Source organism: Ipomoea triloba, chromosome 8 (genome assembly GCF_003576645.1).
Source record: "Ipomoea triloba cultivar NCNSP0323 chromosome 8, ASM357664v1".
NCBI classification, from domain to species: Eukaryota; Viridiplantae; Streptophyta; class Magnoliopsida; order Solanales; family Convolvulaceae; genus Ipomoea; species Ipomoea triloba.
In genome coordinates, this window is record NC_044923.1 from 16,306,866 (window position 1) to 16,320,157 (window position 13,292).

Below are 13,292 nucleotides of genomic sequence, written 5' to 3' on the forward strand. Positions count from 1 at the left end.
GTTTCACTCATTTCATATCTATTTGGTACTTGAGCTCTCGGACCATATTGACCAATAGTTTCAACCATCAACTTAAACTATCTCTCTCAAAAGAATGAAATAGAATAACTATTTCATAAGCCCATCTGCGTATGTACTCTTTCACCTAGTTACCCTTCTCCTTGTCAAATGCATCAATTATTCGCTGTTGCGCATTGCGCTTTCCTGATTGCAAACTTATCTATAGGGCCAATTGGACGAGGTGGGTTCACATATCCAAAATGTTGCACCTCATCAACATCTATAGTGTTACTCATACTCTCATTGTCATGTGCATTGATCTTTATCTCCGCTCTAAAATTAACTTCTTCAGCTCTCTTACTCTTCTTTTTGTTCTTTGCCATCATGAGAGCTTCCCTACATTTTAATTGATTTTCCTTTTAAGCTGTGAGGCATTTGCTTACATTTCCTTCGATTTTAAATTCCAAGTGTTACAAGATGATTTTTCTGACCTGTCATTTACTCATGCAATCATTTATGAGAGCTAAACACAATTGTCATTCTCTGTATATGTCCTTTCAGTATTGGTGTTTTCCCGAACTGACGTTCATTTTAATAGTATAGAATACATCAAAGCTTTTCTATGTCTTGAACTCAGCTCATAGTCTTCTGTGTAGATTGGTCTTTTATCATTCACGGGAAATTCAAATTTGTACCTGAACTCCCTTGTCTCTTGAACTTGCAAACAGTTGATTGCAGTTTTCGTTCATTAATTATAATTGAAGAGGTTTTGGCATCATGTTTCGGAGGTCCACGTGGCAATGAACAGTTAAGAATGCAACTCTTTGTGGTTTTTTCAAAATTTTCATGATGTAGCTTTATCTGACTGCATATCTTTCCTATCTTATTTCTACATGCAAAAAATATCAGGTTCATTTTCATGTAGTTTATTCTTTCTTAATAGAGGATAATATTTTGATAAATGTATAACCAGGGCCCTTATGTGAAAACTCTTTTCAGCTTTTGTGTTCTAAACTGTTGAAGTAAAAAATGGGAGGAATTTGACATGCCATCATTGGCCAATTTAATGTATAAAGTTTCCTAATAAATAGTAGGATGAATCCATGGTGATTTGTATCACCAAGATTAGCATTAGCTAGTGCACAATGCTTCTGGATAATTATAGTAACTACAATTAGTTAAGTTTGTGTATGGATTGCATAGTTGTTTGATATCTCTGTATTCTTTAGGCACCTTGATATCTCAATTTTCCTTGTGTGGGTACAGTCCTGCTATTAAATAATGTTTTATTCCCTTTCTTTTTAACATTATTGCACCTTTTTTATTTTACATTTATCGTTGTTTCCTGATGTTGACAAATATGTAGCAGTATTTGCAGCTTTTGTTGTTGACATGGCTAGCTTAGTTGGTATTGACTTCAGTGCCAAGCTTCTAGCTTATCTGGCAAGAAATTTTGAGGTGCATGGCATGTTAACAAGTATTCAAGCCTTTTATTTATTTATTGCGAGGTATTTTTTTAAAAACTATAAATTGTTTGTTAAACAACAAAAATTCCAGTGTGTGTGTATAACCTATAAGCACTTTTAAACTCTTATTTGTTCTTCTTTTGTCTTGTGTTCTTTGTATATAGGATGAGTACCTGAAAGAAGACACTATGTCTATTTTCATATTTGTACACATTTGGCGTTTTCTCTAGGTGAGTGAAAATTTTGGATCCTCTTTTCTTCCATTTACAGGTAGATGGAGCCTAGAATCCTGCAACTCACATATTTACTTTTACGTTTTTTTTTTTGTTGCTTTCTAGTGGATTGGCTCACTCATGTTTCATTGTGGTTGTTTTTTTGATAATAATCTCTCGAGACTAATTCATTGAATCATAAGCGGAAACGTTTACAAGAAAGATTAATGGAATGGACAAACATTCCTTACAGTCAGACATAGAAACAAATTTCCTAACAATGTTATCGAAAACTTGAATCGCAGACTGTTTCACAAATTTGAAGCTGAAGTCGATCGACAGGAGCACTCCAAACTTCTTTACTGTCAATAGTAATTTGGTCAAACATAACGAAGGCATACTCTAGTTCAAAAGTCGTTGACACCACCCGAGTATCAATCTTCATTCTTTTGTGGTTCACATATGCCATGACCAATTATCGCTCTACGTACGCTTATAACAAGAACTCGCCAAAAAAACGAGAGGGAATAAACTCGCAAAAGAAGCGAGAGGGAATAAACTTGCTAAAGATGCGAGAAGCAACAAATTCGATAAATAAACGAAAGATATAATAGCAACAAAACTTACTAATAAAAAAACAACACTGCTTTGAATCAAGAAAAACCACTCCTTCCTACTTCACCTTTTGCAAAACCCAAAACCTTCTTTTCCTTATTCAATGGTGGATGTACTTCTTGACAGATCCGAAGCTGGGAAAGAGGAATAATGTCGGAAGGGAAAGAAAAGGGGCGGCGATAGCCGAAGAACACGACGACAGTGCGAGATCGTAGGTGTGGTGGACGGCGATGGGGGAGGCGAAAATGGAGAGGAGATGCAGAGAGAAAAGAGCAAAAGAAAATGACAATCGTGAAGAGGAGAAGACGCCGCCTCTGCTAAGCATGCGGAGGCGGCGGCTGCCGAACCAAGGAAAAGAAGAAGCAAAGAGTTTAGAGAGAAGGAGGAGCCTTCTAGGGTTTCATTGTGGTTGTTATTACTCTAATGTGCAAACCAACAAACAGGATGACAACCCGCATGTTATGTATTGTTCAGAAATGTAATCGATGCTTGATTGGACTTATGTATGATTCACTTTGGTTATAATATTTTTATATCATGGTTATTTGACCAATGTTTGAAGCTACTTATTACTCTCTCTGTCCCATTTTACCTGTCCTACTTACTATTCATTGGTCAAACCAACTCTTTCTTCTTTGTTTATTTTCTTTAGTAATTTTTACTCATTTTTAAATTTGATTTTTTGTGTTTAATAGTACTTTTAGTGTAGTTTCTAAATATATAAATTTTGTATATTAATACTAAACTTAATATATATGAAAAATTAGATTAAAAATAACTTCAGTCAAGCCTTGTTAACCAAATCAGACACATAAAATGGGACGGAGGTAGTATGTTTTTCAGTGACTTAATGTATGACTTTTCAGTGACTTAATGTATGACTTCTTGGTAATTCTGAGTAAGAGACTGACAGAAGCTGATGTTTCTACAATTTTGGCAGTCTTATTATTATTATTATTATTATTATTATTATTATTATTATTACTGGTATTATTGTTATTATTATTAGGGTAGTGACGTGTTACTCATAAATCACTTTTATCTTTTTTTCTTTTTTGGTGGGTGACTGAACAGCTTGTGGTATGAAATTGAGAGGTGATGATCCTGTTGGAATGAAGAATTTTATAATTAGCATTCAGAACAGGGTAGGGTTAATGAATTGAAGACCTTATCTAGAGATACACAATCCAGTCTTGACAGCAAAAGGGTATACTTGCAATATGCTCTTATTATGTTGTCTTTCTTTGTAAGACATATTTTTTCTATGTAGAGTATATATATTTAATTGTGTTGCTGCAGATGGAGTTGATGCTTGAGACAATATGTGATATAAAAAACAATAAGAAGAGACCCAAGGAGGAGCTTACCCGAATTTATTAAAAAAAAAAAAAAAAAAAAAAAAAAAGGTGTGCACGTATACAATTGAAATCAATTGAGTGTAACATTACAATACACACCTTCTCAGGGAGTTGAGGTGATTGAATGTATACAATTCTTCTTAATAGGCAAATGCATACCTGTGACTGTGATAGTGTGATGTGATACATTCCGGCCAGCCTAGAGCGAAATATATATAAGTCAAACTTGAACATATCAAATTCCCCTGAGAATGAAGTTCTCTTCTCACTCAGATTTAGAGGGAATAAAATTGTGAATATAAATACTCCCGAATTGTGTAATATTCTTCAGAAAGTGGCCCCTCAAGAATGATATGTTGTATAGCAGCAGCACCACCCCCCTGTAAGTAATCAGAATCTCAATTAAAAAGTAAACATTACTACCAAAAAGTGCTCCCTCCAATGCTACAAAATAAAAAAAAAACAATTGAGAATGAAGCATTCACCCTTTGGCTTGCATCTCCTACTTTTCGCAAAGTCACATACTCCCCACACCGTAAGGCTCCACCTGCAAATTCTACCTGAAAACACAAGATTTAACATTACTCCTTTGCATTGCATGCACAAAAGCATTAGCAGTATAGTATAGTATAATCAGAGAGTTTTTAAAATGCCTTTGGGAATGAGTTTTTGTCACATGCCATGCCATGCCACTTTTTTCTTTACCAAAATACCACACCTCCCATTTTTACATTGTAGTAAAAGGTATTTGAGAAAAGTTCCAGTAATAATAATAATAATAATAATACCTGCACACCCTTGCTTGCAAGAAACTGCTTGAAATCTGAGAGTTTTAGGTCTCCAACAAGTACCGTCTTATGTGGTGGAGCGGGATCTGAAAGAGGAAGTAAAGACAACATGCCAGTGTCTGTTTTCCCCACTTCAGCATCAACCCATGCTACTTCATAGTCTCCAAGCTACAATTACAGACAATAACAAATGAGAGATACATCGAAAAAGGCCCAACATCAAGGGCTGAAGACTGTAAGTACTACATATTCTAGTTGGTCAATCTGATGTAGACTATCCATTTTGAAATACTGGACTGGACATTTCAAAACAGAGTACACCAAATATCACCACACTACATTGAGCTTACTTTCTTAAACAGCACATTGCTCATTAATTTCTCGGATAGTTGCACCTATCACAAAAATGAGCACAAAACTTGGATCAGTATTAGCATTTTTAAATAATTGTCTACAGATACAACACTTTGGGAATATACAACCTTATAAGCACACAAATCTGAAGTAACATCAATCGTTTCTTCAATTTGGGGAGCATAAACATGTGGGCATACATGCTTCAGACAATGTTGTTTCAAATGCTCTGTTGCTTCAGCTGTGCCATGTACCAAAACCTGTAGATCAAAACAGAACATCAGCTGATTAGCATTACAGAGATTGATATCTGCATGCAGTCTACCAAAAAGGTTAATAAAGTTCAGTAGAAAAATGACTGAAGTAGCAAGTTAGCTTATGGGCATAGAAATACAAAGTAGATAGAGAACAAACTAATTTGATGTTATTCTCTTAAATAAAAGATAAGGTCCTGATGACCCGTGGTTCAAGATGAGGCCTCCCCAGATCCCAGTAGGTAATAGCATTTTCACTAGACTTCCCATCATAAAATAAAAAATAAAAAATAGTCAGTATTATGGTTTATGGAAATCACACATATGAGCTATACTACGATAAAATGCAATGCTAGACTCTACACTCGCCCATATTATTAATATAATATGATCAAATTGGAAAAACCAATGTTTGATGGCACACCTTAACTTAGATAAGTTCTTCCATTAAAAAAAAAAAAAAAAAAAAGATTGTACACATGTTGACACCACCAGTAGAACAGAAATGTGTACATACAAGCTTTAAGGGAGCAACATGGGCAAGAATAGATTTAATTGAACGACCATCAGAGCGCCCTTCAAAATCCATGTAAACCAAGGAACACTTGACTTGGACCTGTGTAAGATGAAAGTACAGAGTATTAAAAACACAGTATCATCAATAACACCAAGAAATTGAACCTGTCAATTTTTTACCCGAGTTTGAACTAGATAACAGCAAGCAATATTTTTTGTAAGTGAAAAAATAAATAAATAAATAAATAACCCAACAAGGTGAGTACTAACTAAAAACAAAAGATAAGCCAGTCTGCCAAGCTATGTGCTCCAGTTTAAAGGTGTTAAAGAAAATCTTTAACTATGCATCTATGATCAATGAAGAAAATGTAAGGACTTACAGTTAACTCAGAAGATACAACTTTTGATGGTGTAGTATCAAATATCAGGCTAGCAGATCCCTCATCAAGTTTTCCATGAAGATCTCCATCAACCTAAGTAGAATATCTCAACAGGTTGAATTATCTAAAAATAATATTCCACATAAATTCTAATTATATAATTTCATGTCTGTTTTTCTTCACAGTTTATCCACTCCCATCCCTCCTTTTCCATATGATAAAGATATGTAGTGAAGGTCTAAAATTCATGTTACAGAACCTTTTAAACTGGAGTTCAAAAAACATGACTATGATACATATGAGTAAAACAAAGCATAACGAAATGGTCAACTGACAGAATGCTCAAATGTACTTCAACACCCTCGTGAACTATCCATAATAGATTCAAAAGTTGCACTATACCTAGCAAATGCACACTGCAGATAAAAGACCATAATTTCTTTCAACTTTTTCCTTTTCTTTCCCCTCCGGATCAATAAGAATTAGAAGCATAACAAAATCAAGAACTCACAGGTATCAATGATAGCTCCGTATGTTCTTCCTGGATGACATAATCATCAGGATTGATGACTTCACCAAAATCATCCCAATCAGAGGACTTAACATAGCAGGGAAACATTGGTGCGACACTAGAAGAAGGTAGAACAAATCCATCAATCAATACATCCTTGTAAGGACCAACTTGTAGACTGATAGCTGCAAAATTGATATGCCTTGAGATTAATTAAAACAGATGAAGAATTTTCTGGCCTAGACTGCTATATATAGGTTTAAATTTTGAAATTACATGGAATAAATGTTATGCAAATAAATTACTGGAATCTACACACTAGTGGGAAGAAAAACCCATTCCGAACGTCCCCCTCTATTTGAAAATTTATAGCAGATAAGTAATGAGTAAATTTATTCCCCTTCTATTAAAAAAATAAGACTCATAGTCCCCTCAGCCATTTCAGCTAATCCTATAACTCTGTCTATGGAAGTAATATCCTAGGAGAGCCATTTCTTCAATAGAATAGCATCTTTTTTAACATTACCATTTAATGAAGTATGTTTGACATTAGATGAATCAATGACCATTGGGTCACTCGTAAGAGTGTCAACTCCAAGAGATGCTTTTGATTCTTCATCTTTAACCATACTAGCTTTGAGAGCTTCCTCCTTTACCCTATTTTGCTCCTCCTCATAAGCAGCTAGCTCTTCTCCAACCAAAGGTATCCTCTTTGACATGGTAACTTTAACTACTTTAGGAGGTGGATCAGACTGAAGCATACGTGCTAGTGTGCCAAACTATATGTAAGTTCAAGGAGCCAAGCAAAAACATGTTTCATTAGATATACAATAGATGATTGAACAAGAACATGTGATTTTTTCCAAATAAAAAGATTGAATGTCAATAAATAAATGCAGATTAGAAAGTGATGACAATTTAAAATTTATTTGGTACTAGATAGGTGATGACCAAAAGTTACAAATAATGTGTAATTCATTGTTGTTAAGGCGTCGCCTAGGCGTCCGATCGGTAGAGACCAGTCGCCTATCAAGCTTGCCTTGCCTGAAATGGATGAGGCGAGCTCGGGTTTCGTCCAAGCGTCTTGGACACCTAACCCAGTACTAAAACTCGGGTCCGACCTGGGTTTATTTTTTAAAAAATAAAAATAAAAATTGATCAATTAAAAACCCTACTAATACGTATCTGAGAGCTTGAGACACTAGCTCCCCCCCTCACAACCTCGCCTTCGACTTCCAGCGCCGATCGCAGCCTCGCAACCACACCAAGGTAACCTTCTTTCTTCTTTCTTAGTGGCTTTGTTTTTTTATTTGTTATATAATTACTTAAAATCTTTATATATATATATATATATATATATAGGCCAGTGTTCCCATGAGTCCACTATTCCCCATGAGTCCGTGTGGACAGATCTGGGCCATTTAATATGCAATGAGATCAATGGCTTAGATTTGGCCAACATTGCACTTCACTTGCACAGTTCGCGAAATCTAAGCCATTGGTCTCAAGCATTCAATGGCCCAAATCTGTCAACACAGACTCATATAACAGGATGGACTCATTTGATCACTAGTCTATATATATATATATATATATATATATATATATATATATATATATATATATATATATATATATATATAATCATGATCAAATGAAAACCATGTCCCCAGGTGAGAACTGTAGAATAATATGATCCATCAATCTGGGATGATCAATGGCATGGTTCTCACTTCTCATGAGAACCAAACCCTATATATGTGTGTGTGTGTGTGTGTGTATTACTCTATGTATGCTAACAGTGAGTGTTCACTCTGTTTACTTTGTTTTATGACAGGTCATAGTTAGAACGAAAATAAACCCAATTATGATGCATCAATGGATCCTAAAAAGAAGGCTAAATCTAAAGACCCTGGATGGAAATATAGATTCTGGCTGGACATAAGCAAGAAAGATGCAATATTGTTGAGATTTTAAAATATGTTTATATGCTAAAATGCTGAATTATGAATTGATGTATGATATTATATATATGGCACCTCGCCATGAAAGTCCGCCTTAACAACAATGATAATTCATATATAGCAAATTTTTCAATATGATATCGGAAAAATCACCATTTAGGTCCCTCAATTGTTTCCCAACTATCAATGTAGTCCCTAGCTTTCAATTTCAACCAATTTGATCCTCGAATTGTTTAAAATTTCGTCAATTAAAACCAACCCTTTTAGGGTCCAAATTGACGAAATTTTAAAAATGTGGAAATCACCATTTTGGTCCCTAAAAGGGTTTAATTGACGAAATTTTAAACAATTCAATCATCGAATTGTTTGAAATTGAAAACTAGGGACTACATTGACAATTGGGAAACAATTGAGGGACCAAAACGGTGATTTAACTCATTCTATCTTATCCATTTTTTGGGGTAACCATAATCCTGAAATGTTTTTAGGAAATATAAGTATATGTTATGAAACAATTAAGACACATCCACCCATCTAGTCACATTCCAGCACAAAGAGCAATCAATTGAATATTTGAATGCAGAGAAAGAGTACACTAAAACATCTAATCTATAGACAAGTGCAAAAACAAACCTGCCCTCTTTCGGTGAATAAAACAAGATTCCTTGTATCAGTAGCCCATTCAACAAATATATCATGTGAAAATCCAGCCTCTAGACTTGCCATGGATGCCAGAACCACCTAAAAAGGACACGTTCCCAAATTATAAAACTAAATAAAGACACATCAAGATAACCATCTGTTTTAATTAAACAGGCATCCTAACCTTGGGACCTTCTGGCAACTTTTCAAGCTCACTCTTGTTTACCAAAAGTGTGATATGCCTGTCAATTTATGAAATAAATGCAATAGTTAATTTTTTGAAATTTGGAAACGGTAAATGGCTTCAACTAGCAGAAATTTTGAGTAGGCTAAGGCAATTGCAAGCAGTACAAAGGCCGCAGAGAACAAAAAAGTAGAGGGAGTAGTGTCTGGAAAACAAAATTATGATGGCATTTGAACATGCTGCTATTAAGGAGATAGACTGGTCAGTCTGGGGCTACCTGAGATTTAACAATTGTGCACCTATTTTAAGGGTTAACAGAACAAGTACTTTTGTCCAGATGGTAAGCTTGCCACTAAAGAGAAAGTCTGATAAAATAAATGGTAAAGTGGGTGGAAGAAACTGATCTTACTTCAAAACAAAAGCATTATCTCGTCTGTCCTCAAAAGACTTGGCTATTGAATCACTCATCCACTCAAGGAAGCTCTTGACATAGTCAATTGTACTTGATGCAACATATGTGAGAAAAAAGATGGAATAGCTCAAACCCTTTTGATGCCAGTGCTGGAATTTTCAAAGAAAAAAAAAAGCAAATCATTACAATTTACAATTACTTGGTGATGCAATGACTTCAGTTACAGACCAACTAACCTGCTCTAGCAACAAAATGAGTTCCAATACACGACCAGTAGTATCTACAGGTAGTAATACTTTTCCACCAGCATTTAGAGTCTTCTCAATGCTATCTGTGGTAAATAAGGGATTAGGTATGCATAAGTACTGGAAAAAAAAAAACAACCTCCATGTAAGTCAAGTCCAAAGCATCAACCACTAGACTCTTCTAGAGGACTAGTAATAGATTGTTAATTTAAGCAGGCAAGAATATGTTTTAATTTTCATTTTAAAAAGAAGCAAAATCTGTATGGCTGACTCCCAAATTCAATAATTTTCAAATTACTCAAGGAGCAACTTTTACCTAGAAATTCTTGATCCCTCTGACGTCTTGAAGGCTGGTTGCTCAAAGCATTATAGGCATCAGTAATTAGGACAGCAGGGCGAACAAAAGACTCTAAAATGGTTCCATTTAAAAGCCTGGTAGAAGCAGCAGAAAGTCAGTTTCATAATTACACAAGTTATTCCCTAACACCTAAACCCCTAACCCTACACCAATACAATAATTACACAAGTTATAACAAATATTATAATGCATGACCTTTCTTTGCGATGATTAAAGTCAACAGCATATATAACATCTTCCCCATCTTTTGTTATCTTCCAGACTGTACCACCTAGTAGATGACCAGATACATGTGGAGCAATGACAACTCCTTCACCTTTCCCTAGCATTAGTTAACAATTTTCAACAAGAGATAACCAAAAGATAAACTTCATTACTCCACACCAAAAAAAAAAAGAGTTAACTAAACAAAAATAAGAACCAAAAAGTTGTATAACATTAATGGGGTCAAGATAAAATTAATTAAGAAAATCCTAACAAGATTCACTTTCTTGAGTCTTTGAAAACCCCCTACCCTCAGTCTCTTTCCCTGTTTTTCTTTGCCTCATCATGTTGATTTCTATTTTTTTGTTCATAAGCCCAAGACTGCTACTCTGTTCTCCTAGAGTTTCCCTTACTCTTTTCTACAATTTTTTTGTAAATAAAATAAGTTTGTCCTCTTTTTAGGGCAGGGGTGGGGTTGGTGGCTGAAGCTTCTGAGCTTAGGTCTATAGGCATCATCTTGGCCAGCTAAGTCAAGGTTCATTGGCACTGTTTTCACACATTTGATAGTACCCGATACTTATTGAAAAACTATACCCTTAAGTTATGAAAACAAAAGGGTCAACTAGGTTTACGGTGCAATGACTTTAGTTGGGTCCATATACACTTCATTCTAGACAAGACAAAACAAGATTAAATTAGCTGAATTAAGAATATCTAAGGAAAATCTCAACAAACAAAATACAATGCTTACCGGACATATGATAGTTCTGAGAGTAGGTTAATCTGGTGACACTTTGGAATGCAAAATCAATGTCATCCAGAGTAAACAAATCAAAATCGGACACTTGCTACAAAAAAGAGTAAAGGAGTAAGCAATGTGAACAAGAACAACCCATAGGAAAGATAATTTTTTATGAAATGATGTAATAGACGTTTACCTTACGCGAGAGATATTGATCATACATAGTTAATAATCCTAATCTATAAACAGGTTCAGTGGCGTAAACAGGAGCAGCTAATCCAAAGTGTTTCATGGCATAGGGCAGGGCACCAAGGTGAAGGGTGTCTGGATACGAGAGCAGCACGGCATCCACTGTTGACGCTACCCTGAATAGATGTACAACATTTTTAAATAGAAAATACTAATGCGTTAGTAATTAGAGAGGACAAAATGTTGTTGTCAAGCTATGCAATTTACAATCTGCTTATTTGCCCTAAATAAGGATTACAATCAATTCTCAATTCTTGGCTGGAACAAAATCATTTGCAAAAGTAGTAATTCCAAAAAACTAAATTAATATTGAAGCATTTCATGTTGAATATGTGTACACACAAACATGGAGAGACAGACAGACCAACCTGGACAGGGGTTGGAGAAGAGAGGTATCAAAGTGGTCATTCCAACCACAGTCAATAAGGAAGTTAAAGCCATCAACGGAGACAAGGTAGGAGAGAGGGTTTTCGTTATACACTCCACACAATGGCTTCACCTGCACTGAGGTTCCCATGGTTGTGATTCTCTTTGCTTTCAACTAAGCTTTGCAGTTGTGAGGGAGAAGGCTTTCCGTCTAAACCAGTGAGAAAAATACCAATAAGTTTAATAAATATATTATTGACACACAAATGCTAACACAATAATTTAGAGTCAAAATGTGAAACCAGTGAGAAAATATAATATGAAATAGCATCAAGTATACAATTTGAATAACAGACATTCAAATAACAAAATGAACTCCACATTTCCATTGAGTTACCATTAACATTATCCCATATGAGTATTCAAATATCATTCCGTAATAATTTTTTCGTACTCCCTAACATTTGAATAACAAAGTAACAGCAAATTAATAGCAGCAGCACTTGAGTAAAATTAGCTGGTTTCAAGTGCAGAGACTCTACAAAGTTGACAAGATTAATATTCAAATATCATTGCCTTGCCTGTTAAAAAATTGGTTTCTGCCAGTTTCTCATGAAATGATTAATTAGAATATACTTTTCAATTTCCTCATTTGGTTGTTGCTAATTCGGTATTCCATGTAAAACGCAAAAAGATTGTCTCGAAATTACAACTTACAACAACTTACAAAACGAAGGAAAAACACAATTACAAAAATGAAACATCTATTGATAAACATTGTCGTCACAGCAGGGTAGATTACCAGATAAAGATTATGAGGTTGCAGGCTTGTATCACTAGTGCCAGTATCACTCTGAGACTGGGGGAGGAGAATGGGTAAATTCCAACTCTACAAGACTACAAGTCTACAACTAACCCTGAACTTTAAAATAAAATAATAAAATAATAATAATAAAAGAGCTTACAAGTTACTTGCAATTAGGGTGGGGTTGTAACTTGCGACCTTTAATTTGAAATCCCTAATTCCGCATCTCCTTCGCGTTTCACTCCTGCGACTGCCCGGCTGGCGGCTGCGACCACCGACGAGCGACGGCAAGAATCGCGACCTCCAGTCCTCGACCAGCGAGTCTCCACTGCAGCCCTGCTCTGTGAGAACCGAGACCGCGACTGCTCTGTGCTACTGCTGCCCGCCTGCTCTCCACTCCAGCGAGTCTCCTCTCGGCTGACTGCTACACTGGACTGCCGGACCGCTACCGTCGCTACACCTAACTCCTGTAGTCCTGTACTGATTTCTGCCGTTCTGGTTATAATTAATCAACTAGTCAACTAGTATAGTAATAGTGCTATGCACAGATAAATATTGTTAAATTTATTGTACAATTGTGTAAGATATAATTAAGATAAAATTGAATATTTTAAGAGCACGTAAATAAAATAAGGGTAACACTTGTGTGAGATCGTCTCACAGATCC

At 35.4% G+C, this 13,292-nt stretch overlaps 1 protein-coding gene across 4 annotated transcripts; it reads right to left on the reverse strand.

Moving 5' to 3' along the window:
- Positions 1 to 3,691: 3,691 nt before the first annotated feature.
- LOC116027474 (cleavage and polyadenylation specificity factor subunit 2) lies at positions 3,692 to 13,137 on the reverse strand. Of its 4 annotated transcripts, XM_031269127.1 has the most exons (20): positions 12,786 to 13,137; positions 12,623 to 12,679; positions 11,823 to 12,031; positions 11,402 to 11,570; positions 11,215 to 11,311; positions 10,455 to 10,581; positions 10,218 to 10,333; positions 9,893 to 9,987; positions 9,654 to 9,805; positions 9,245 to 9,302; positions 9,052 to 9,159; positions 6,981 to 7,233; positions 6,455 to 6,639; positions 5,944 to 6,036; positions 5,565 to 5,663; positions 4,922 to 5,053; positions 4,790 to 4,834; positions 4,440 to 4,607; positions 4,137 to 4,211; positions 3,692 to 4,031 (listed from the first exon to the last, which is right to left on the reverse strand). In XM_031269127.1, the coding sequence occupies exons 3-20, from the start codon at positions 11,969 to 11,971 to the stop codon at positions 3,927 to 3,929; spliced, it is 2,226 nt and encodes a 741-aa protein (XP_031124987.1). In that variant the 5' UTR covers positions 11,972 to 12,031; positions 12,623 to 12,679; positions 12,786 to 13,137; the 3' UTR covers positions 3,692 to 3,926. The 4 variants fall into 4 exon arrangements, with proteins under 4 accessions (XP_031124987.1, XP_031124989.1, XP_031124988.1 ...); XM_031269129.1 differs by lacking the exon at positions 12,623 to 12,679 and having other exon boundaries at positions 12,797 to 13,137; XM_031269128.1 differs by lacking the exon at positions 12,623 to 12,679 and having other exon boundaries at positions 12,793 to 13,137.
- Between the last annotated feature and the right edge of the window lie 155 nt (positions 13,138 to 13,292).